Raw genomic sequence first — 23,998 nt, 5'->3', positions numbered from 1 at the left:
GTCTCTCTCCATGGGGGCTAGACAAGGGCACACCTGAGTGTGTAGAATATTCCAGCTGTACCACGGACAGCCTTTCTGAACCTTTCTGGTCTCGATATCCACATCTAAGAAGGCGGACAAAACGACGCCTGGGACGTGGTTCAAACTCTCCAGCACGACACACCCAAAGGTACTGGGAGGAGAGATGAACCGAGGCTGGTTGTGAGTTGATCGTGGCTGAAACTGCACGATGGGGACCCGGGAGTGCATCGTACTTTCTCTCTCTACTTGGGGGCCTGTTTGCGAACTGTCACCGTGATCCGCCTTTTCAAAATAAGGACAGGAGAGAGTAACGGTACCTTCCCCACAGAGTTACTGGGGAGACCGGTGGAGATACGACAATAACGGCGGAGCAGCACCGCAACGTGTACGGGGAGCTTACGGGGTGGCGGGGAGCCCGGCGGAGCCCCCCGAGCGGGCAAGTTCCTTCCCGCTCTCCTCCGTCTCGCTAGGCCAATGGCAGCAAGAGCCTACAAGTAAGGGAATCCCGGGCCTCCGCAAACTCCTCCCCCTTTGACTCCGCCCTCCACGGCCCCTCCCTCCGAGGAAGCGCCGGGCTGGGGCCCAGCAGGTGTGGGGTTAAGCCCGTTCGGGGGCCCCGGGAGCGGCGGCGGCAGCAGCGGCAGCCGCAACTGCACCAGCAGCGGTGGCGGCAGCTCTGGCCCCGGGCCAGCTGGCCGGGAGCCCCAGGAGGCAGGGAGGGCGGAGGAAGGGGAGGAAGAGGGGAAGGAGGAGAAGGAGGACAGGAGCAGTCAGCAGGCCCGAGGAGGCAGGACTTCCTGGTGTGGGGGTTGTCAACAGCCCGGAGAGAGAAAGGCGGAGAGACCGGAGCGAGAGGCGCTGAGGAGCGGAGAGAGACCCAGCCGAGCCACGCGGGGGAGATCTGGGAGACCCACTCGCCCCAGCCACCCAGGCGGCTCCACCTGGAGGATCCGGTGGGGGGGGCGCGGTGCAGAGCCGCCTCTTCCGCACGGGTCCGGAGACCCTCGGGGCTTCAGAGGCCGCGCGGGGCTCCGCGGAGGAGCGGAGGTGCCGTCTTTTCCGGAGAGCAAACTTTTTACGGAGATGCCTTCCGGGGCGAAGTGCGGCCCCCGAAGAGAACCGGACAGCCTCTGATCGCCCGCTGCGCCCCCCACGCTGCTGGGGCCAAGAGGCCCCAGGGGAAGGACAGCCCGACGTCTTAGGCGGCCGGGACCCCCGGCCCAGCTCGGTGGCCGAGGCCGAGAGGTAGGGCTCCGGGCTGGACGGGGCGCCGGGGCAGCGGGGCAGGGCCTGCCCCAGGGATGGGGGAGCTGGGGTGCGGGGGGCCGGGACACCCAGCAGAGGCCTCGGGGCGGCGGGGCCAGGCTGAGCAGCAGCTTCACCCCTGCTCAGCCGAGGCCCTGGAGTCCCCCTGCCTTTGGGCGACTCGGTCCTGTGAGTCTGAATGCCAGACTAGAAATGCCCAACCTTGGGTCTGGGCCGCCCCTTACTACTCTCTGGGACCGCTGGGGTCTTCAGGTCTCTTCCGTCTCTGCCTGTCTCTTTGTCTCTGGGTCTCTGGTGGTTTCCCCTTCCTCCCCCATCCTGCTCCCCAGAGAGGAAGCCCCGGAGGTGGCCTGCCCACTGCTTTCTCACACACACACACACACACACACTCTCTCTCTCTCTCTCTCTCTCTCTCTCTTTTTCCAGTTTGCAAACTCAGCTCTGGAGTTGGGCAGCACCAGCGGCAGGAAAAACCTGCCCCTGCCCCCACCTCCGCCGCCTCCCCTGCCTTGTGCTCCCTTCACCAACCAGGCACCCCCAGTTCCTGCAAGGCCCTCCTGCCATGTCGGACTCAGATGTCCCCAGGGGCCCTGATGCCCCCGCCATGTGGCCCCCCTGTTCCAGGGGTGCCTGAGCCCTTTCGAGGAGCCCCAGCTGCACCCCCCGCCCACCTTGGCCGTATCCTGAGCCCCAGGGACCATGAGTGGGGGCAAGAAGAAGAGTAGTTTCCAAATCACCAGCGTCACCACGGACTATGAGGGCCCAGGGAGCCCAGGGGCTTCTGAACCCCCTGCCCTGCCGGCCCCCACCGGGCCCCCACCCCGTCTGCCTAACGGGGAGCCCAACCCCGAGCCAGGGGGCAAGAGCACCCCCCGGAACGGCTCCCCACCGCCTGGGGCCCCCGCCTCCCGTTTCCGGGTGGTAAAGCTGCCCCACGGCCTGGGAGAGCCTTATCGCCGAGGCCGTTGGACGTGTGTGGATGTTTACGAGAGAGACCTGGAGACCCCCGGCTTCAGCCGGCTCTTGGAGGGAGTTCGAGGGGCCTCAGGAGGCACTGGGGGCAGGTCTTTGGATTCCAGGTTGGAGCTGGCCAGCCTGGGCCTTGGTGCCCCGACCCCGCAGCCTGGCCTGTCCCAGGGCCCCACCTCCTGGCTCCGTCCGCCCCCCTCTTCCCCTGGACCTCAAGCCCGCTCCTTCACCGGGGGGCTGGGCCAGCTGGCCGAGCCTGGCAAGGCCAAGGGGGAGACACCCCCGCTGTCAGCCTCCCCACCCCAGCAGCGCCCCCCAGAGCCCAGGACTGGGGAGAGCGCAGGCACGTCCAGGGCTGCCACGCCCCTGCCCTCCCTGAGGGTGGAAGCGGAGGCGGGGGGCTCGGCGTCGGGGACCCCTCCACTGTCCCGATCAAAGGATGGCGCCCTGCGGCTGAGAATGGAGTTGGCTGCTCCAGAGGAGATGGGGCAGGTAAGAGCTGGGTTCTGGGGTTGGGGGAGACACCTGAGGGCCGGGGTGGGGGTGGGGGTGCTGGGCCTGACCTCCAGCCTGGGCCGTCCTGCCTCCACCTCCACACCACCCTTTCTCCACTTGATTGACATCTGTCTGTCAGGTCTGGTAGCCCCTTTTTTCCTGCCCTCTCCCTGGGAAACCCATTCTACCTTTCACACAGCCTACTTCTCTTTCTCTCCCCCTGCCCCTACATTCTGCCATTTTTTTCTGTCTCTTTGGTCTTTGTTATCTTTGCCCCCCACAATCTCCATTTTCATGTAGCCCAGTGTTGTCCCCCCCCCATCACAAAGACGTGGCCTCCTCACTTGGGCCCTCACCTTCTGTCTTGGTTTCACAAACCCTTCTGGCTTCTGGCATGGAGGGTGGCGGTCCCAGGTGGGGCTGGGTGCTTGGGTCTCTCCGAGAGGAGCTGCCTAGGTTGGCGGGGGGTGGGGGGGGATTCCACTGAGTCTCCTGGCAGTGCCATTCCAAAGATGGGGGGGTCTCTCTTCTCATTAGCCGCCCATTCCAGCCCCATCTGCAGCCCTGTCCAAGTCCGATGTCTCCAAGGACCTGAGGAATTGGGTGGGTTGTGGGCTTGGTGGTTTGGGTTTCCACCCCCCCCTGTCTGTCTCTGGTCCCTGCATCTAGGCCTCGCCACCACTGATAACAGGGGGGTGGCCACCAGGGAGTGGGAGAGAGGCAGGAAGCAATGGAGAAAGAGTTAAATCCTCTGCTCTTTCTGCTTCCTGTCTCCAAAAGAGGAACAAGTCTGGGCTGGGGGGCAGGATGCCTGGGTCCCTGGGGTGGGCGTGGGCAGCCAGGGATGTGGGGGATGGATGTGTCTGTCCTGAAGGAGAAAATAACACCTTGGACTTCAGGAGGAGAGGCAGGGAGTGTGAGGATGAGAACTTTCCCCCCTTCCTGGCCTTGGGCACAAACCACAGTATAAAAATAACCTGGGACTGGATGTCTGGGCCCTGTCAGGACCGGTCAGGACCGGCTCCCCCCACCCCCTCCTGGCCTCAAGCTCACATCTCTCATGCTGCGCCCCCTACTTTTCTGGAGCTTTCATTCCGTTCCTACCCCAGGGGAGAAGATGCTCTTTCCTTTACTGGTCTCTGTCCCCAGGCTATTCCAGCGCAAGCCCCCTCTGCCCCAGTCTCTCTGTGTCCTTAAGCCCTGCCTGAGCTTCCCTTGGGCCTGCAGACCTTCCTCTCTGCTCAGCACCCCAGACCCCTGTCCTTTCCCCACATCCTGATCCCTCCCTGTGTGCACGCATCTGTGCGGCTGTTTCCTGGCCCCGAGTCTGGCTACCTTCCACACTCCCCTATGTCTCCTCTCTCTCAAGGGAGAGGCTGGGAGGAGGTGGGGGGAGGGGGCACACCACCTGGGCCCCCTTCCTCTATTCTGTCCTTCTAACCACTCTGGACTCTCTGTTCTTGGCTTTTCCGAGAAGCCCGGACCTCCTGGGGCCTCACAGAGGCGGCTTGTTCCTGTGGCCCCCGCCCTTTGCAGCCACCCCCAGCGCCTGTTGGGCTGTGTGGGTCCATGCCCAGCCTCCGCCTCCCCCGCCCCCATCTCCGCCACCCAACTGCTCTCTCCCTGCCCCAGGGCCCAGCGCAGGAGCAGAACTTCACCTGAGTCCGAGAGAAGTTTGAGAGAAGAGGCTAGAATGGATAGCGTGGGTTTGGGGGTGGGGGTGGGGGGACAAGTTTCTGAGGATTCATTCATTCTACAAATAGCTGTTGCACAAACCATAAACTCTGTTCTCTGGAGCTTACCTTCCAGCAGCAGGGAGGCAAAAATACTTTAATTTCAGATACTATTCTGTGCTCTTAAAAAAAAAAAAAAAGAACAGTTCAATGGAATTCACTAGTCGAATGATGGGGAAATGGCCCTCTGAGGAAGTGACATTTGAGTCGCTTTATTAAGTCACGTGACAGGAGACAGACACCCTCTGACTAGCCTCTGACTGGGGTGGTCTTGGGTCAGCTGGTGGAAGGGTGCTGGGTGCAGACCAGAGCCCCTCTCTGGTACTCTGATTCCGCATGGGCCGCTTTCTGGAAGCTGCCCACCCAGTCCTCAGGATGGACACTGTTGCCCTTGGCTCTGATACCTGCTTGGTGCCTCCACCAGACCTGGGGGAGAGAAGGCCTTTGGGGCAGGACTCCTGGGTTCTCAGAAGAGAGCAGAGGTATGTGGAGAGAGCTGGGGAGGTGGACTGCTAGGCAGATTGTAAGGTGGCTGGTTTCTTTCTTGCCCTTGATGTGATCGTTCCTGTCTCGTCTTCAGGTGCCCCCGCTCGACTCCCGCCCTGGCTCCCCAGCCCTCTACTTGTTCTCTGACGCCAGTCTGGTTCGCAAGTCTCCAGACCCTTTTGGAGCAGCGGCAGCCCAGAGTCTGGCCCGTTCCATGCTGGCCATCAGTGGCCACCTGGACAGCGACGATGATAGGTAGGTGGTCTCCTGGGTCCCTACCCAGCTTCTGGGATGGCCGCATGAAACTGCCTGGTGGGTGTCCTTCCCCCAAGTTAAAATTTGGAGAGGACCTCTTCAACAGAGAAACCTGGCCTGGGCACAACCACTGGGCAGAGTTGATCTGGGACCCACTCCCTCTCTGTGGAGAGAGCTGGGTGGGACTCCCTGGCTTAGGATTGTCAAATCATGGGCTTTTTTTTTTTTTTTTTAGAGTTTGAAGGGAGTCATTGTTGTCAAATTCCAGAACTCTTGCAGATTTAGCAATCATTTGGTCAACCCTAAGAATTTACTGGCAGATGCGCTGGAGAGGAGAAGGGAGTGGGTCTCCTTCCGGTTCGAGCCTCCCTCTCCCTACTGTTGAGGGGACCCGAACTCCTGCCTTCGGAGTGACATCCTTAGGGACCACGTGCATCAGTTCAGGATCCTAGGACCTGTAGTACCAAAAAAGCGCGTCCCTGAGGTTCTGTGCCCTGTGCTAGGGAGACCAGGAGGGCCGAGCCCTTCCTGCGGCCAAGCCGAAGCTGGGAGAGGATGGTTGTGGGGCACAGGGGAGCCCCAGCACAGCAGGATCTGCAGGGGTTCGCCCATCAGGGGAGAATGTCCATTCAGGTCCGAGGCACGGTGGGCAGAACTTCCTGTTTCGAGGGCCAGTTTTCAACATAGGAAAGTCAGCAAGCTGAAAAGGGAGGAACGAAATTGCGAGTCAGATAGGCGGGCTGCTCCCTTCTGGCTGTGGACTGATAGGACTGGGGAGTCACCGCTTTTATTTTGGAGGGAGGAGTGGGACTTCCTGTTTGAGACTTGGGGGAGGGACTTCCTGTTTGGAAGGAACTAGGGGGTGGGGCTTAGCCCTGAGTTTTGTGGGTGATGGGGGCACCTGTTGCAGAAGGGAGTGTCTCCTGCCTGTCTGCCTGCGCAGGAGGCATCCCCCCCGCCCTCCCGCCGCAGCCACCCCCTCTGCCCGGGAATGAGGGACTAAGTCTCGCCCTGGGAAGGGGCTTGTGGCCTTGCGGGGAGGCGGTGGCAGAGAGGAAAGGGGAGGGGTTGGGGAGGGAGTGGGTTGGAGGGCCAGGGCCTGGTGGTGGCTGGTGGAGAATGAGGGACACAGCGGGGCAGGGCAGTGCTGTTTCTGGGCTCCCAGCTCTCAGGAATGTATGAGGTGTGAGGTTGGCCAGGGCCAGGCAAGTCACCTGCCCCCATTGCTATTCTCAGCGCTTCCCACCCTCACACTCCCTCCCACTTGGGAGGTTCCCTGGCAGGAGGGCTCCCTATCCCTCTCCACCCCTGTTGATTTCCGAGCCCAGCCTCCCTGCATCTCCTTAGAGGGCTCGGCCTCCAGGAACCTTCTCAGTCAGCTCTGTTCTTGTGGCTCATCCCCCCTCTCTCTCCCTCCCTCCCTCTGTCCCACCCCCTCCCCACACCCCAGTCTGACCGGTCAGGCACCCAGCCTCAACTTTATCCTGCTCCACTCCGGAGCCTCTGGGGCTCTGGTTTAGCCCAGCCCCTCTCTTGCCCCACCCTGCTGGGCCAGGAAGGTAGGACTGGGTTGGGCCACCCCCTTGGTCCCCCTGGAATGAGGCACGTAGCCCCCACCTCCTCTCTCTGGTGTGCCCAGAGCTGGCAGGAGAACAGGGTCTGAGTGGCATGGAATCTCCCTTTCAAGAGGGAAAGTGGGCTGGGCAGTTGAGTGCCTGGATCCCAGATGGGAAATTGGGGATGCCTGCCAATCTCAGAATCGGGGGTTGGGAGGACAGAGGGTGCCTGGTGAATGGTAAATGTTCACGTGCTCCTGGGTGGCAAGAACCTTGGTGTCCCCAGCAGGGCCTGGCAGTTGCAACGTAACTTCAATAAGTGGATGGGGTTGGGGGGTAGATGGCCAGGATGGGGGACCTAGGCATTATGTAGGGAATGAATCCCAAGGACTTGGGAAAGGAAAAGTACATTTATCCACTGCCTCCTTGGGGTCGGCTGAAGCAGCCGCATGATCCCCACTTCCCACAAGCAGCCGCATGATCCCCACTTCCCAGATGAAGCAGCTAAAACTCAGGAAGAAGGTTTTAGAAACTTACCCAAGGTCCCCAAGCTAGTTAAGTGCCAGGACTGCCTTCAGGGCCTGGGTCTGACCCCAAAGCCGGATTCTCCATTCTCCTCCTGGGATGCCTGTGTCCCAAGAGAAGAGGAGGCCGTCATCTCCAGGGTGCCTTTTTTCTCCAGGACAGGGGCAGGGACAGCTCTCCTAAGCTGGGCAAGAAGCCACCCCCACACACACAACACACACACTCTGGCCTGGCCCCACCCCAAGGCACCAGAGATCCGGGAGAGAGTAGTACAGTGAGGGCAGCCGGATGGGCAGCACTAGGTTGGCTCCCGGCCCATCCCCTGCAGGCTCCTTAGAGCATAGCTAGGGAGTGGGGCTGGCCCTTGTCCCCATGATCAGAACCTTTCCACCTCTCCAGATGTCCTGTTCTTCATCTGATCGCATTTCAAGGCTGTTTCATTTGACCTTCAAAAAGGAAGACCAGCCTCTAGGGCTGTCCTTGTCCCAGAACCCAAGAGGCCTCCTGACAGCCAGAGTCCTACGCTGTGCATATCAAGCAGGCCCAGCCCCACTCACATTGGAAGCCATTGTCTTGGACCCTTAAAGTCATGATTTTCCCAGAAGGTGGCAACAGGTGTCTTGAAGGAGGGGGTGTTTTGTGCTGATGCACACAGTCTTCTTTTGGGCTTGTCGTCTTTGGGGCTGATCCCACCCGGCCAGCTCCAAGCTTCAGGGTCCTGACTTTGCCCTGGGAATCCCCGCACAGTGCCTCCTGCTTACCTACTGTGAGACGGGAGAGGCTCTAAAAGGGAGGGTTTGGGTTGCCAGCCAGAGTCCTGGTCCCTTGAAGTGTTCACGTTAGAATGTGACAGTGGAAAGTGCTGTCAGAAACTCTCCAGCGCTAGACAAACGGGAGACAGTCATCTATCAGCCAACAAATGTTTATTGTTGTACTATTCCTTTATTTCTGGCAAGTACAAACAACTCACTTGGCATCTCTACCTGAGTGTCCGCCAAGCAAGGCCACTGTTCCTGTTCCTGTGAATCTTCCCCTTCTCTGTGTGTGTGTGTGTTGGGGGGTGGGTCCTGTGGTCGCCCAGTCTCCACCCAGGTGTCTCAGATGGAAATAGCTTAAAAAACTGCCCTGGCTCTCCAGCTGGCTGGCTCAGCCTCCACTTTTAAATTTGTCCCATTCACCTCCCCACCCCCCAGCCCGAGGAACCCCAGTGTCCTTTCCTCACCCTGCCCTGTCCCACTCTCTCAGGCCTGGTCACCCCTTTGGTCCTCCACCTGTCAGCGCCTTCTGCACCCAGAGCTTGGACAGGAAATGGAAAATTCCCAGCTCCCTCCTGCTCCCCTTCCTGGCTCCAGGGCTGCCTCCAAGGGTCACCTTGAATGGAGCGCTCATTCCCCCCTCAGGGAAGGGAGCTGGAGCCGACAATCGGGAGAAAGGGCTCCACGAGGGAGCACAAGAATGGGGGGTGCTGCGTGTTGAGACCACCCACTCCGAGAGGGGCAAAGCTGGGGGCTTCAGGGCAGGATGGATCCTGCAGCACCGGGAGGCCTGGGCGTAGAGCTGGCCCCAGGGCCAAGGGAGAAGCTGGAGAGGGATGTTTCTTGAGGCTTGGGATGAGCCAGGAGCCTGAGACCTGGGTGGTGACAAGAGGGAAACTTGGGTAGGGCAAGCCAGAAAGGCTCCCCGGAGGCCCTTGGCTTCAGAGCATAAGACATGCTTGAGGGATCCCCAGGCTGGCCCTGGGAACCATTCCGCCGGGCCTGAGTCGACCTCTGCTGGCCATTCCACAAACTGCAGCCAGGCCTGCTCTCCCCTGTCCTTGCTCCCAAGGATCAGCAGCCCCGGCTCCAGTTCCCACCTCCAGCCTCATCTTGCCACCTCTCCTCAAGCCTCTGTTCCCTCCAAGACCCCAGACTGCAGACCCGAGACCCAGGTTCCACACCCATAGCCTGTGCTCGTCTTTCAGTGCTGTTTTTGTTGCCCTGGTGACCCTTCCATTTCCCTTCTCCCTGATCGTGGGGTTGGAAGGGGGGGGAGGAAGACCTTCTCTGGCCAGGCTGCAGGGGTCACCCACGATGTGGGCTTTGCATCTGGGATGGGCGTGTGGGTTGCTGACAGTCCAAGGAAGATGACCAGTATGTCAGAAATGTCCACCATCCCAGATGAGTGCAGCTGAGAGCTTGAGGGAGGCCAGTATTGGCCCAGAGGGGCGGACGGGGTGAGGTTCAGGTAGGTCTCCCCAGGCCAGACTGTCCCTCACCCTTCACACCCCTCCGTGACCCAGGCCTCTGGCCCCAGAGCCCCTCCCCTGACCCGGCCCACCAGCTGACTTCCCTCAGCCTGCCCCTTTCCCTCTGCTCTGGGATTGGTGCCAGGGTGAGAAGGGGACACTGGCACTGACCGCGTCTGGGAATTCCCGCCCACCGTGGAGTCGGTGGGAGGGGGTCCCCGTGTCCCCGAGGAGCCAATAGCAGCCAGGCTTTGCCCTGGGGGGCGGTGTATATCTTTCAGACAAGCACCCCCTAGGCACTCTCTCCTCTCTGCCTGCCTGGCACCAGCCAGACCCCGCTCTGCCGCGGGGGGCTTTGAGCCCCCCAGGCAGTCCTTCTGATACAGCCCTCTCCCTTTGGTGGGGGGAGGCCTAAAGCCCTTTTCCTTGGGGATGGCCCAGCCAGGCATCTCTGTCAAGTCCCTGGTGTCATCTTATGAGACCCGAGTGGTGGGGATGGCTCCAGGGCCTCCCCGGAAAAGGGGCTGTGTCTCCTCTCCTTGTTCCCCTCGGGGAGCATCCCCCATCCGGGGGGCATCTGCACCCCCACCCCACCGGGGCTTGGGGGGGCCTGGGCAGCGGCCCTCACCCCGCCGGGGGTTGGACAAAACCCTCCTCTCCCTGATTCTCTACTGTCACAGGTACAGGCAGGGGTGTGGGCGGGAGGCTGCAGCGAGTGGGGTTTGTGCAGGAGGCCGGAGCCTGCTCGGAGAAGCACCTGGAAGGCAGCCGGCTGGGGTGTCCCGACACCTGTCTTGGCCCCCACTCTCCCTCCTCACCTCTCAACTCCCTGTGTCTCTCCAGCGGCTCCGGAAGCCTGGTTGGCATTGACAACAAGATCGAACAAGCCATGGTAAGAGAAGCCATCTTGGTTCCAGGAGGTTCCGGCTCCTGTCCTGCTGCCCCACCCCTGCTGTCCTCATTAGGGAGGACGAACTCCTAGCTCCTCAGTGTGCTCCCAGCTGGGTTCCCTCCTGTGTCCAGCGCAACTCCTGCTCTCCCTTCGCCCCTGGCCCTGCCCCCATCTCTGTCTTCAGGCCCTGACCTTGTCTTTGTCCAGCATCCTTGTATCCCACAAACCTTCGCCACCCCCCCGCCCCCGCCTCTTCTCTGCTTTTCTCCTTCTCCAGTGGTCCTTCATCCCTTGGGAACAGGGGCATCGGTCACACCCAGGCCCTTGAGGCATGGGGCAGGGATAGGGTTGGGGTAGCAGGACCCCTGACTGTTTGTCTGTCCCCGGGCCCCCAGGACTTGGTGAAGTCCCACCTCATGTTTGCGGTCCGGGAGGAGGTGGAGGTCCTGAAGGAGCAGATCCGCGACCTGGCTGAGCGGAATGCTGCGCTGGAGCAGGAGAACGGGCTGCTGCGTGCCCTGGCCAGCCCCGAGCAGCTGGCCCAGCTGCCCTCCTCGGGAGTCCCGCGGCTTGGGCCCCCTGCACCCAATGGGCCCTCCGTCTGAGCCTCCCTTCCCTCACAATGTGCCTTTGGGGGCTCCCACAGCTGCCAGGCCTTGGGCCAGCTGCCTGCCTGCCCCCTCTTCCTATGCAGCTTTAATTAATGCCTCCTGATCCCTGGGGATGGGAGTTGAAGGCTCAGAATTGGCCTGCCCCCCACCCCCACTCCTCCTCAATCTCCCCCTGGTGCCCAGGGACTGGGCTGTGGCATCCCCAGGCCTTGGAGGACGGAGGGCGGGCTTCGGGATGGGGTGTTAGATGGAGCCCTCCTCCTCCCTCCCGAGGTGTCCGTGTTCTGGGGCCCCTGGCCGTAGGGGGACTGGGGGAGTCAGGAGTCTCCCTGGCAGACACCCCATCCCCACCTTGTTCCCTCAGAGTACCCCCTTCTCGGCCCAGGGGAGGGAGTGTGGACAGTCTGCAAGTTCTGGGATTCAGGTTGTTATTAAAATAATAATTATAATTAAAAAATCCGAAGAAACTTGAATCTGGAGGTTGGCATCTTGTTGCTTGTGGGGGAAAGACGGAGGCTGGGGGCTCCCTCGGAGAGCTTGTCCAGACTGGGGGGGTTGAATGTGGCTTAGAGTGGTCAGGGGAGTTGGGGGTGGTGTGCCAAGGGCCCAAAGGGAGTCAGTGGCCTGGGTCCTGGGAAGGGGCAGGCAGGCCGGAGGGGGTGGGGGGGCGTCAGCCCACGTGCTGGTGGGGGGGCAGGGAAACAATGAGGCCTTTGGTGATTGTGAAGGATCCACCTCCAGCTTCCCAGTGTGTCCCCTCTGCGGGTTGGATCCCGGTGGCGGCTTGGGGGCGGGGCTGGGGGCTCTGAATGGGCCCCTTGTCTCAGCGCTGGGTGTGGGCCAGGCTCCCCCGGGCACACAGTGCCCTCGCCAGGCCTGGCCGGCCTCCGTGGCTTCCACCCTCCTCTGGCTGAGGACCGGCCCTGTGGGTGAAGGGGGGCCCCTCCTTGACAGCCTAGGCTGGGCTTCTGCCACAGGCAGCAGAGGCAGGTAGGGAGAAGGACGCCATCTAGCGGGGAAGGGGGGAAAGCAGCAGCCTGTGTCTCAGAGCAGCTTGGCCCCAGACTAAAGGGGACCCGCGTGGACAGTGGGATACCGGAGGCCACCCCAGGTTGGACTTTCCACCCTATAGCTCCCTAGATGGATGCCCTTGGGCAGGTTTCTTGTGTTTTCTGCATCTCCGCTTCCTCTTGGGTAAAATACCTACCGGAGTGCTGCGGGGGTGATCACGTGACATCATATGTGGGGACTGTTCAGTGACTACCAGGCGCTCGGCAAATGTAAATTTCCTTTGCCTGCACCTTTGGGAAGGAGGGCTGAGGGCACAGGGATTGGCTCCGTGGGTCCTGGAAGGGCCTCGGGGGTTGGGGTCAGGGCCAGGCAGGGTCACACAATGGGCTAGAACTCTGCCTTCCTCTGAGTTCTCATCCACTTTGACTCCTCTCCCTGTCTCAGGGAGGGGAGGTAGGACTCAGGATGAGTTGTCAGTGAAGGCTTTCCCCCTGGATTCTCTATTTCTTTCTTCTCGGCTGTGCCTGAAGGCCCCAAGAGACCCCTCAGGTGGTGGCCACTGGCCCGCAGCCTGTTCCCCTCCACCCTTGGTACCGCATGCTTGTCCTGCCCCCTACTTGGTGCTCGTGTATTGGGGGAAATGGCTGTGGTAATGAGGTTCTTCCGATGGATTTGGCGAAAGATTACTCGCTGGGTGAGTTTCAGAGAGTCTCCCTTCCTCGTGCCATGCTGGGGTGGGAGGCGCTGGGCCGTGGCCTCTAGGTCACAGAAACCCATTTGGGGAGGAGGTGGGGACACTCGTGGCCCCTTCCCATCTGTGATCGCCTCTCTGCCAACCGTTGTGCCCCGCCCCCCCTCCTCTCCCTGTCCTGGGTCTTAGGTTTTCTTCTGGAAACACAAAGCTAAGTCCACCGTCGTGGAACACTCTGACTCCCAGAAAAGCGTAGTGAAGGTGGAGAAGACTCCCAAAATGACCGACACGTTCAAGTTGGTTGAGCTTTGCGAGGAGGCTAAGGTCTCCAAGACCGAGGAGCCTCCCAAGGCAGCTGATGCCGTCACGCTGGTCAAATCAGTGGATCGCGTCGAGGTGGAGCAGAAACGGGGGGGCCGATCCCTGCTGCAGCTTCCCCGGACAGCTGTCAAGTCGGTCTCCTCACTCATGGTCTCGGCCCTGCAGAGCGGCTGGCAGATGTGCAGCTGGAAGGTCAGTCGGCACCATATTCCCCTGGTTCCCAGGGGGCCTCCCCCCTCCCTGACCCCCCCATGACTCCCTCCAGCCACTTGGCGGACATTGGTTTTGTGTGCCTGCCAGGCACTGAGGTGGGCAGCCCAGGGTACAGGGTGAACAAGGTTTACCCCGACTAAGGGAGCTCCAGACAAGCTCACGGGCGTTGTTGGTTCAGTGTGTTAGGGAGTGTGACACGGGAGGTCAGGGGTCTGTGGGAGCATCTCATTCAGACTCGGGGCATCCAGGAAGACCATCCTTAGCAGAAGAAGGGGGTGAAGCTGAGATCTGAAGGTTTTGGCCCCATCTTGGGGCGGAGTGGGGGAGGGAGTGACAGTGTGCATTCCATGAAGACAGACTAGCAGGTGGGCTGGGGTGGGGGTCTGGCCCAGTGGGGGATGGGTTTGGGCAGTCCTGGGGCCAAGGACCAGCTTGTACAAGGCAGAGTGGTTTGGCCGTCTGTGGAGTTTGGATTTGACCCTGAGAGCGATGGGAGCCCCTGTAGACATTTGAGCAGAAGAGTGTATCTCAGCTTCTCAGATCTGAATTTAGAAAGCTTGCATGCTCTCATAGGTTGTGGTGTGGCCGCCCTGGAAACATTTTGATAGTTTCTTTTCTTTTTTTTTTTTTAAGGATTTTATTTATTTATTTATTTTTAAAAAGATTTTATTTATTTGTCAGAGAGAGAGAGAGAGAGAGCACGCGTAAGCAGGCAGAGTGGCAGGCAGAGGCAGAGAGAGAAGCAGGCTCCCCACCAAGCAAGGGGCCTGATGCAGGCCTTGGTCCCAGGACCCTGGAATCATGACTTGAGCCGAAGGCAGCGGCTTAACTGACTGAGCCACCCCAAGCGTCCCCCCTGTTGGTGTTTTTTTTTTTTTTTTTTTTTGAAGATTTTAAAAAGCGAGCAAGAGAGAGAGGGGGCACAGAAAGAGAGGGAGAAGCAGATTCCCTGCTGAGCAGAGAGCCCGACACGGGACTTGATCTCAGGACCCTGCTCTTTCCCCTCTATATGTACTGTATGATTGTGTTTATATTCTATACCACTCTTGAAATAACAAAATTATATAAATGGAGACTTGATGAATGATTATGTGGTTGTCAGAGCTTAAGGTAAGGGTTGGCGATGTTGGTAGGTAGGTTGGTTGTAAAAGGGCAACATGATGAATTCTTTTTAAGAGTTATTTATTTATTTGACAGAGATCATAAGTAGGCAGAGAGAGAGGGGGGATGCAGGCTCCCCGCTGAGCAGAGAGCCCAATGTGGGGCTCGATCCCAGGACACTGAGATCATGACCTGAGCTGAAGGCAGAGGCTTTAATCCACTGAGCCACCCAGGCGCCCCAACATGATGAATTCTTGAGTTGATGAAAATGTTCTGTGGCAGTGGACGACATGAACTTGTGTTTGTGAGATAGAATTGGGTAGAATGTAATACACCCACAATGGAGTACAAGCGAAGGGGGAAATGTGGATAAATCCGCGATTGTGTCGATGTCAGTATCCTGACGGTGATCCCGTACTCGAGTTTTGCAAGATTTTACTATTGGGGGAGTTTGGGTGAAGAACATAGGAGGCATCTGGTATTTCACAATTTCATCGGACTACAAGTCTCTCAAAGTCAGAAATGTAATTTTAAAAAGGGAAGTGTCTGGATGACTACCAAGCCAACTTATTTTGGCCTTGAATGAAATATTACAGCACTAATAATAAAGTTCACTTGGCACCCTGTGATGGGTAGGTCAGAAAAGGACAGGAGGAGGGGCGCCTGGGTGGCTCAGTGGGTTAAAGCCTCTGCCTTCAGCTCAGGTCATGATCCAGGGATCGAGCCCCACATTGGGCTCTCTGCTCGGCGGGGAGCCTGCTTCCCCTACCCCCGTCTGCCTCTCTGCCTACTTGTGATCTCTGTCAGATAAATAAATAAAATCTTGAAAAGGTAAAAAAAGAAAAAAAAAGGCCAAGAAGAGAGGCAGGGTATTTAAGAGGTAGAATTGTTGTAGCATCTTGTTGGATGACGGTGAAGAGGGAGGGAGAGACAGAAGTCGGAACAGGCAGGCTGGAGGCAGTCACTGGGACGGAGAATGAAGGAGCAAGAGCAGACTTAGGGGAACAAGTGATGAGTTCAGGGCATTGGGGCAAGATGAGCTGAGATGTCGGTGGGACATTTTCATGGAGATATCTAGAAGGCAGCGGGATATACAGGCCTGGAGGTGAGGCGGGGGCTCTAGACTGGAGTTGGAGGTCAGGGGGCCATTCTGTCCTTTTTCTTTTTTTTTTAAGATTTATTTATTTGAGAGCACAAGCCGGGGTGCAGGGCAAAGGGGGAGAGAGAAACCGACTCCCTGCTGAGCAGGGAGCCCCATATGGAGCTTGATCCCAGAACCATGGGATATGACCCGAGCTGAGGGCTTAACAGATTGAGCCACCCAGGTGCCCCAACACGCGTTTCATTTTAACACAGTCTCCAGCAACCATAGTGAGGACGCAAAGATGGGTGAGACATGGTGCCTGTCTTTCAGGAGCTCGAATCCTAGAGTTCAAAACAAACAGGTCTGCAGAACAAAGAGTGTATGACATGCCAGGTTTTGAGGGAAACCCAAAGGTAGAGACAAAGAACACCTAATGCAGCCTGGGAAGGCTTCCTGGAGGAGGCGGTGCCTGAGCTAGGCCTGATTTGGGGGGCGGGGGTAGCACTGAACAAGCCTTTGCTTTTGTCACCAGTGATTTCTCCCTAGACCAAGCTATTGACATGTGCACATCTTCTCTCTTTCTCTCATAGTCCTCTGTGAGCTCTACCTCCATTTCCTCCCAGATGAGGTCTGGGTCCGCTCTGGAGACGCCGGAGGCTGAGATGCTGCGGGAAGTCTACCTGGTACTGTGGGCCATCCGGAAACAGCTGCGACAGCTGGCCCGCAGGCAGGAGAGGCGGAGGCGGCGCCACATCCGGGCCCACGGTGGCTCCCAACCTGAGGCAGTTCAGGGCCTGAAACAGGATGCCCGGAGTCCCCTCTAGGGGGGGACCCCACATCCTCCAAAAAGCCCCCACCTCACTGTTAGGTAAGGTTGATAGGAGAGGTTAGGGCAGCAGGCTGGGAGTTGTGGGTGAGGAGAAGTTTTCATACTGTCACCTCTCATCGGGAGCCCAAGTGCAGGCCTGGGGTCCCACTTATTCCCCTTCATTCCATTTATTCAATTTGTAAAAAAAAAAAAAAAAAAAAAAAAAAAAAAGTTATCAAAATATTGGGAAATAAATATCAAATATTTCTGAGTAAATGTAGAGTGTGTTTGTGGATGGCGAGAGGCAAAGAGGGGAACTCGGAGGGGCCGGGCGGGGCTCCTCAAGGACTGGCCCAAATATGTGCAGGAGTAACTTTGGGGTTTGAGGGGGGTTGGATCCCCATGTCCAGGCCCTGGGCCCAAACCCACTTCCAGGGGGCTGATTGCCTTTGGCAGCTCTGCCAGACCAGCAACTCCGGGCACCTGTCACAGCAGCATCCCTTTACTGAAGATACGTGGCGTCCACCAGGTCCTGAGCCCAGGCTCTCCCTGGCAATCCTACCAAGACAGGTGTTGTGCACAGGTTGAAGGACCTGCCCAGGATCCTGGAGCAGGCGAGACCTGCTGGAAACTGCCCGCTCGGGCAGCCAGGTCCCTGCCCCGGCCCCTCTGGCGCTCTGGGGTTCCCCCATGGCGAGGTCAGTGGGTCTGAAGACGTGGCAGCAGCTGGACAGAAGGCTCGAAGGCCCTACTGGCCGCGCCCCCCCCCACCCCGAGAGAGGCCGAAAACTACAACTCCCAGGATTCCGGGAGGCGGCGGGGGCGGGGAGGTCGGGGGCGGGGCAGCGGCAGCGCGTTTGCGCCGGAGGGCCTAGCGTCCTGCTGGTTAGGGTGTCAGCCTGGTTCCCGGGGATTGGGGAGGGGGAGGGGGAGGGGAGGTGCTCGGCAGGAGGCCGTGGCGTTTTGGAGGAGGCTGGGGAGCCGGAGGCAACACAGGAGAGGTCGTGGAGCCGCAGGTCCCCTCACGGATACTTAGTCTGCCCTCTTGCACGGCCACACGAAGACGCAGAGGTGGCTCCCCAAGGAAAAGCAGGGATATTTCACAAAGATTGCCAAATTAGGGTGTTCTGGGAGCTTGGGGGGTGCGGAGGGGAAGGTGGAAGGGATGCCGGCAGAGGCCCCGGAGAAGGGGGAGAGGGGGAGGAGGAGGGACGTTGCGGCTGGCTGTGCTGCTGGGTCTTGCTGGCGGAGCTGGTATGAATAGCGGGCAGGTGGGGGGCGTGAGCAAAGCTGGGGTAGTGAGGAGCACCCAATTCCCTAGAAAAGTCGGCAAGTGCTCTCCTCTCCCCAGGACCCCTCCCCACCCTCCACTGCCCCTTTGCTGGGAATTCGGGTTTGCCTTTCCCCAAAGTCTGGAAACCGCACCAGGCTGCCCAGCCCTGGAGCTCTGCTACCCTGAACCTACCGCACCTCAACCTTGCCAGCCACAGGAGTACCAGCCACCACTTACTGAGCTCCTACTGTGATTCCTTTTAGGTCTCGTTTTAAGTAATTCTCACAATAACTTTCATTTTTGGGGAGGAGAAAATCGAGGGACAGAAAGGTGGTGTTTAATAAGTCATGCGGCTTTCACTGATGTAACTGATGAGTCTAGCTTACTCCGGACTGCAACATACATGTTACACGTACACACACACACACACACACACACACACACACCTCACAGTGTAGGTCTTCAATACATGAAATGGCCTCTCTGGGAATGTGTCTTGGTTTAGCATGAAGTCAAAGCCTGTGTTCACGCGGGGCCTCAAAACGGGCTGATACACAGTGGCTCATCTCTGGGGCTTTCAGTCAACCAATTATTCCTCCCCTCTCCCTGTGTGCAGGGAACCATCCTGGGGCCCAATGGCGTTGGTGCAGCGTCTGTGTGCCCCCGGGTGCCCAGAGGCTGGAAGGTGCTTCGCTGTGTGAAATTCAAGATCAGCCCCTCCAAGTCCTTAGAGACAGGCTCCTCTACCTGAAGGTTTCAGTGAGAGGATGGTGGGGCAGGGTGAAGGGTGGCCCGGAGGGTCACGGGTAAGAGCCTTGCAAGTAGCTACAGGCCCAGGAGCCAACCCAGGCTTGAGGCTGTGGGCTTGTGGGAAAGAATACTGCCTTCATTTTTCTTTGGCTTCTTCAGCATCTTGGGAGTGGGAGGGGAGGAAAGGAAGAAGGTGAGTTCAGCCAGCAGCCAAGAGAGCTGTTAGCACCTCCCACCTCTTTCTCCCTCCCCAGACATGATGGAGTTCTGTCCGGGCTTGGCCAAGCAGGGGAATGGAGATTTGCGGGAGAGAAGGGGCCAGGATGGAAGAGAAGTCTGCAGAACTTGCTTTTCCTAGATGTCTCAGTGTGCGCGGGTGGCCTCCTGCCTCGCCTTCCTAGTAATCCAGCCCAGAACCCCGGGGAAGGCCTGTGGTGGGCCCTGGGGAGGAACTTTCCAACTGGGAGGGAAGCCTAACGGATCTCCCGGGGTAGTGATGTGTGCAGGGAAGGATGCTTACCCCTGTCACACCCCTGCTGAAACCTTCCCCTAGTTCTCCATCCCTCTTGGGAAAAAAACCCCATACTGTCCCCTTTGTCTAAAAGGCCCTTCTCTCAGATCCCGACACCTGGGCTTCTTGCCGGTGTGGATTGTGTACAGATGTCACCACGTCTTCCCAAACCCTTTCCCTGATGACCTGACTTAGAGATCAGGAGTGACTCGCTGTCTTGGCCATCCTGTGTCTCTCGTCGTGCTTTATCTTCGGTTAGTACTTCACAGGATCGGAAATGTTATCTACGTGTTGGCCAGTATACTTGGGAGGCAGCCGTGCCGTGTCGTAGTGAAGAGCTCGGGAAGCGATTTGAACGGACGCTTTCTGGTTGTGTAGCCTTGGGTAAATCGGCTAACCTCTCTGGGCCTTGGTTTTCTCATCTGTAAAATGGGGAAAGTGGGAAGTAGTGCCTGTCTCTCAGGGCTGTCTTGAGGATGAAGGAAATGATGCTTAACACAAGACAAGGAGTCAGAAATGTTAGCTGCCATGATGATGGTAATGGTTACGATTTGCAGTGTACGGCTGCTGTCCCCGTGGCCTAAAACAGTACTGAGTAAAAGAAAGCAAATGTGGGGGCGCCTGGGTGGCTCAGTGGGTTAAGCCGCTGCCTTCGGCTCAGGTCATGATCTCAGGGTCCTGGGATCGAGTCCCGCATCGGGCTCTCTGCTCAGCAGGGAGCCTGTTTCCTCCTCTCTCTCTCTCTCTGCCTACTTGTGATCTCTGTCAAATAAATAAATAAAATCTTTAAAAAAGAAAAAAAAGAAAAAAAAAAAAGAAAGCAAATGTGCCTTCAGCTCCCCTCAACTCTGCTTCCTGACAGCCCAGAGCTGCCACGAAGAGAGTCGAAGTAGGTAAACATTCTTGGTTTAAGCCTTTGAGCCCAGAAACAAAGTCTCAGCCCTGGACACCGGGTCTTCTCTTGACCCATGATGTTGCTCCCTCCACTTTGGCCCCATCTGCTCTGGTATCTGAGCGCTGGGGTGGGGGAAGTCAGCCCCTCCTGAGCCCCACAGGGGGCTGGCCCCGGGCATGAAGGCTTTGACCTTGGTTATTCTCGGCTGCCCAGACAGGGTGTGCACACAGCCGTGTGTGCACAGACACACTCCTGTATGTCCTGTGGCTGTCTGTGGCTATATTTTGACTTGTTCCCGTGTTCCCCCTCAGGAGTGGCAAGACCAATATTAACCGGACGGAAAGACTGTGTACGTTGCAGGGCTGGTAATGCTGTCTCCCCCTTTGTGGGAGCTGCCTGTCTGCTCCTTGGGTCATTCTGGGGGTACTGGGCAGACAGCCTATTAAGATCTCCAAGGTGGGGGGCACCTGGGTGGCTCAGTGGGTTAAGCCTCTGCCTTTGGCTTGCGTCACGATCTCGGGGTCCTGGGATGGAGCCTCACATTGGGCTCTCTGCTGCTTCCTTCTGTCTCTCTGCCTGCCTCTCTGCCTACTTGTGATCTCTCTCTGTCAAATAAATTAATAAAATCTTTTAAAAAAAAAGATCTCCAAGGGGGAAATGGACCAAAGGTAGAGATTGCCTTTTCCCTTCTCCGTCCTCTTTGTTTCGAAAGCTGAGCCCACCCGCCCCGAACCTGTCTTCCCACCTCCCTGGGGGCTGCTCGGGTCTATGTCCCTGTGATCGCTGAGGCATGGCCTTCTGCCCGTTTCCCTTTCCCTCAGTGCCTCCTGGGGGTGAGTGGCCGTAGACAGGCAGGTTTTGCAAGACAGGCTTGGTGTTTTGTGCTGAAGGAGGAGTGCACAGCTGAGGTGTGGCAGCGGCTGGCTCAGGCTGGGGCAGAGGAGGCCCTGAGAATCCTGGTCCCCAGGATGCAGGGCTGCATAGCACCCTTCGCTCGCTGGCTTTCTCTCTCCACCTCCGAGTTTAAGACCCAGCTGTTTTTCCTTTATTGTTTATATGCTCTGCCAGTTTTTCAACTGGATTACAGGTCTTTTCTAGAGGCCCGCAGAGTTCAATACAGAGCGTAAGAGCCTGCCCTCCGGAGCCAGACTACCAGGTTTTTGAGTCCTGGCTCTACCACTTACTAGCTCTATGGCCTTGGGCAAATTGCTTAACCCCTCTGGGCCTCAGTTACCTTAGTTGCAAAACGGAGGTAATGAGGGGATGTTGGGAGGATTGATTGCATTAATGCACAGAAAAATGCACAGAAAAGAACAGGACTTGCCATGGATTGGGTGCTGTAGACATGCTTATTTTTATTATTATTTCTTAGCGATATCTAGAAGCTCTTTATATAGCAAGAGAGTTAACCCTTTCTGGAATACGAGTTGCAGATTTTTTTTTTTTTAAGATTTTATTTATTTATTTATTAAAAGGTTTTATTTATTTGACAGAGAGATCACATGTAGGCAGATAGAGAGGGGGAAGCCGACTCCCTGCGGGGCAGAGAGCCCGATGTGGGGCTTGATCCCAGGACCCTGGGATCATGACCTGAGCGGAAGGCAGAGGCTTTAAACCACTGAGCCACCCAGGCACCGTGCAAGTTGCAGATGTTTTAACAGTCCTCTTTTTTTTTTTTCTTCTAACGTTTTATTCTGGAACAGTGTGGATTCACATGCAATCATCAGAAATAATATCCGGTTTTCCCATGTAGAAGTGAAATCTTTACAAAAAATATTTGGGTATATATACACTATATTTTTAAAAATTCATTCATTATTGAGGTGAGCTCTTCTGGTAATTGTCTTTCTCTGACCTTTTTTTTTTTAAGATGTTATTTATTTATTTATTTATTTGATAGCGATCACAAGCCGGCAGAGAGGGAATCAGAGAAGGGGGGAAGCAGGGTTCCTACTGAGCAGAGAGCCCAATGCAGGGGCTCGATCCCAGGACCCTGAGATCAGGACCTGAGCCAAAGGCAGACACTTAACCCACTGAGCCGCCCAGGCACCCCTTTTGGCTTATTTCATTTAACATGATGCCCTCAAGTTCCATCCATGTGGTCACAAATAGCAGGATTTCCTTTTTTCTGTGGCTGAATAATATTCTACACACACAGTTTCTTCATTCATTCACCAATGAGCTTATAAAAAACGCTGCAGTGAACATGGAGGGGCAGCTATCTTTTTGAGTTAGTGTTGTTTTTTTTTTAAGATTTTATTTATTTATTTGACAGAGAGAGATCACAAGTAGGCAGAGAGGCAGGCAGAGAGAGAGAGAGAGGGAAGCAGGCTCCCTGCTGAGCAGAGAGCCCGACGCGGGACTCGATCCCAGGACCCCGAGATCATGACCTGAGCCGAAGGCAGTGGCTTAACCCACTGAGCCACCCAGGTGCCCCCTGAGTTAGTGTTTTTGTTTCCCCGTCCGATACATCCCCAGTAGTGGACTTGCTGGATGGTATGGTGGTTCTATTTTTAATTTTTCGAGAAGCCTCCACACCCATTTTCCACAGTGGCCGCACCAATTTGCATTGCCACCAACAGCGCACAAGGGTTCTCCTTTCTCCACATCCTCGCCAACACTTATTAATTCTTGTCTTTTTTCCATACAGATAGAGTTTTGACTTTTTAAAAAATGTATTTGTTTGTCAGAAAGAGAGAGAGCCCACAAGCAGGGGGAGCGGTAGACAGAGCGAGAAGCAAGCTGCCTGCTGAGCAGGGAGCCCGATGTGGGATTCGATCCCAGGACCCGGAGATCATGACCTGAGCTGCTTCAGTGATCTACCCAGGTGTCCCGAGTTTTGAAATTTCTTATGGGATCAGAGAGATCTTTTTGGTGTAACTCGGAGCATGGCATCTCTCCATGTAGGACCTTTCTAGGATGTCTTGGAGCAGTTAGGATGAAATCCAAGCTTCTTACCTCAGCTCCTGGCTAGGGTCCCTGCCCACGGGCCTGACCTAATCGCTCCAGGTTTGCCTGTGCTGTCATTTGCACAGTGCTTGGCTGGTTTCCATTTATTTCCTCTTCCTACCCTGGGCCTTTGCAAATGCTGATTCTTCAGTTTTGAAAGTTGTTCCCCCACATTCTTCGCCTGGCTTTCTCTCAGCTGCTGCTTCTCCAGCTACCTCGGACAGGCCTTCCGGAGTCCCTGCCCCCTCCCCCGGGTCCTCTGGGCTGTGTCCCAGGGCTTACTTCAGCACAGAGCCTGGAATGCAGAGGGGTGCAGTGGATGTTTGGGGTCGGGAAGGCTGACTCATTGGGATTGCACTGCTTGGGCCTGGCCTGTCTGCTCGATGAGTTCAGCATGGGCTTTGGGGTTCAGACTCACTCCCTTTGGTGTCCCTGACTGGGCTCCCCTTCCCAAGAAGATCTTTAAGACCCGTGGGAGAGCAGGACGAAGCACAAAGTGGGGGGGGGGGGGGAGGGGGCTGCAAGGGAGAGGCAGGGGAGAATAGGGCTGTCCAGAAGGGCGTGGTGTGAAATAGACAGGAGTAGGGAGTCCCCGGGGCGTGGTGTGAAATAGACAGGAGTAGGGAGTCCCCGGGGAGAGCCCTCCTCATCCCTAACAACCCACCCAGACTCATTCTTTCCCTCGACACACACACACACACACTGTCCTCTACCTGCTCGTCTCTCCAGCCCATCCACAGCCTCTGATAACAGGGTGCTTGCTACTCAGGACCTGTTGCGGCAACAGCTCCAAGACCTGGGCACCTGTTTGGCACTTTCCCCTCTCGGGACCCAGCAGCCCTGCCTCCATTTCTCTGTGCCCCCTCCTCCTGTTCCCTGGTGAATGTCCAGGAAACTGGGGCCAAGCAGGGGGAAGTCAGAGGGTCTTCCACTCCCAATGGGAATGCGAGCAAAGGAGGAGGGGTCAGCACACACCCCAAGTTGGCTTCTCTGTGCCTACTTCATGAGCTGTCTGGGCAGAGAACCTGGCGCCCAGCAAACTCAGTCCCCTGAACCCAGGGCAGGGGACTGGGGAGGGGGAGGGGGACTTCAAAGCCCTATCCTGTACCTTCTCAGGCTGCAAGAAGTGCCAGGTTGACTTCTAGAGACAGACCAAGCCCCCCCCCCCCAACAGATAATTAGCAGTGCGCAGGAGGCGGAGCCAACTCAGAAAGACCTGGGTTCCAATCCTGCCCTTCCTGGCTGTGTGACCTTGAACAAGTGAGTGAACCTCTCTGAACCTCACTTTCCTTATCCAGAAATTACGGTAAATATTTATTTCACGTGGCTGTAGGAATGTGAATTGCCCGGCACAG

General features: G+C 57.4%; 2 protein-coding genes and 1 long non-coding RNA gene across 4 annotated transcripts; 2 read left to right on the top strand and 1 right to left on the bottom strand.

Moving 5' to 3' along the window:
* Positions 1–584: 584 nt before the first annotated feature.
* Positions 585–11,509, top strand: TSC22D4 (TSC22 domain family member 4). 2 transcript variants are annotated; one of them, XM_059154581.1, is made up of 6 exons: positions 585–1,266; positions 1,714–2,748; positions 3,289–3,354; positions 5,065–5,225; positions 10,377–10,425; positions 10,821–11,509. In XM_059154581.1, exons 2-6 carry the CDS (start codon positions 1,987–1,989, stop codon positions 11,028–11,030), a joined length of 1,248 nt encoding a protein of 415 aa, XP_059010564.1. In that variant the 5' UTR covers positions 585–1,266; positions 1,714–1,986; the 3' UTR covers positions 11,031–11,509. The 2 variants fall into 2 exon arrangements, with proteins under 2 accessions (XP_059010564.1, XP_059010565.1); XM_059154582.1 differs by lacking the exon at positions 3,289–3,354 and having other exon boundaries at positions 590–1,266.
* On the bottom strand, positions 5,172–8,267 carry LOC131819458 (uncharacterized). The gene is made up of 3 exons (XR_009349193.1): positions 8,068–8,267; positions 7,319–7,409; positions 5,172–5,925 (listed from the first exon to the last, which is right to left on the bottom strand). It is a non-coding gene; the product is annotated as an uncharacterized LOC131819458 (long non-coding RNA).
* Positions 11,510–11,713: 204 nt separating the features above from the next.
* On the top strand, positions 11,714–16,520 carry SPACDR (sperm acrosome developmental regulator). Its single transcript, XM_059154583.1, has 3 exons — positions 11,714–12,741; positions 12,928–13,251; positions 16,048–16,520. The coding sequence occupies exons 1-3, from the start codon at positions 12,688–12,690 to the stop codon at positions 16,279–16,281; spliced, it is 612 nt and encodes a 203-aa protein (XP_059010566.1). The 5' UTR covers positions 11,714–12,687; the 3' UTR covers positions 16,282–16,520.
* The last annotated feature ends 7,478 nt before the right edge of the window (positions 16,521–23,998 follow it).

This window comes from Mustela lutreola, chromosome 17 (assembly GCF_030435805.1).
Source record: "Mustela lutreola isolate mMusLut2 chromosome 17, mMusLut2.pri, whole genome shotgun sequence".
NCBI lineage: Eukaryota > Metazoa > Chordata > Mammalia > Carnivora > Mustelidae > Mustela > Mustela lutreola.
The sequence above is the reverse complement of the archived record's forward strand: the minus strand, read 5'-3'. Positions and strand labels throughout refer to the sequence as shown.

What these genes read in the sequence shown, in the direction of transcription:
- TSC22D4 (XM_059154581.1), top strand. Translation starts at nt 1,987, where the DNA reads ATGAGTGGGGGCAAGAAGAAGAGTAGTTTCCAAATCACCAGCGTCACC. An exon ending in CTCCAGAGGAGATGGGGCAG is followed by an intron (nt 2,749 to 3,288) that starts GTAAGAGCTGGG and finishes TCTTCTCATTAG; the next exon opens with CCGCCCATTCCAGCCCCATC. An exon ending in CTGGACAGCGACGATGATAG is followed by an intron (nt 5,226 to 10,376) that starts GTAGGTGGTCTC and finishes GTGTCTCTCCAG; the next exon opens with CGGCTCCGGAAGCCTGGTTG.
- SPACDR (XM_059154583.1), top strand. Translation starts at nt 12,688, where the DNA reads ATGGCTGTGGTAATGAGGTTCTTCCGATGGATTTGGCGAAAGATTACT. An exon ending in GGCGAAAGATTACTCGCTGG is followed by an intron (nt 12,742 to 12,927) that starts GTGAGTTTCAGA and finishes CCTGGGTCTTAG; the next exon opens with GTTTTCTTCTGGAAACACAA. An exon ending in GGCAGATGTGCAGCTGGAAG is followed by an intron (nt 13,252 to 16,047) that starts GTCAGTCGGCAC and finishes TTTCTCTCATAG; the next exon opens with TCCTCTGTGAGCTCTACCTC.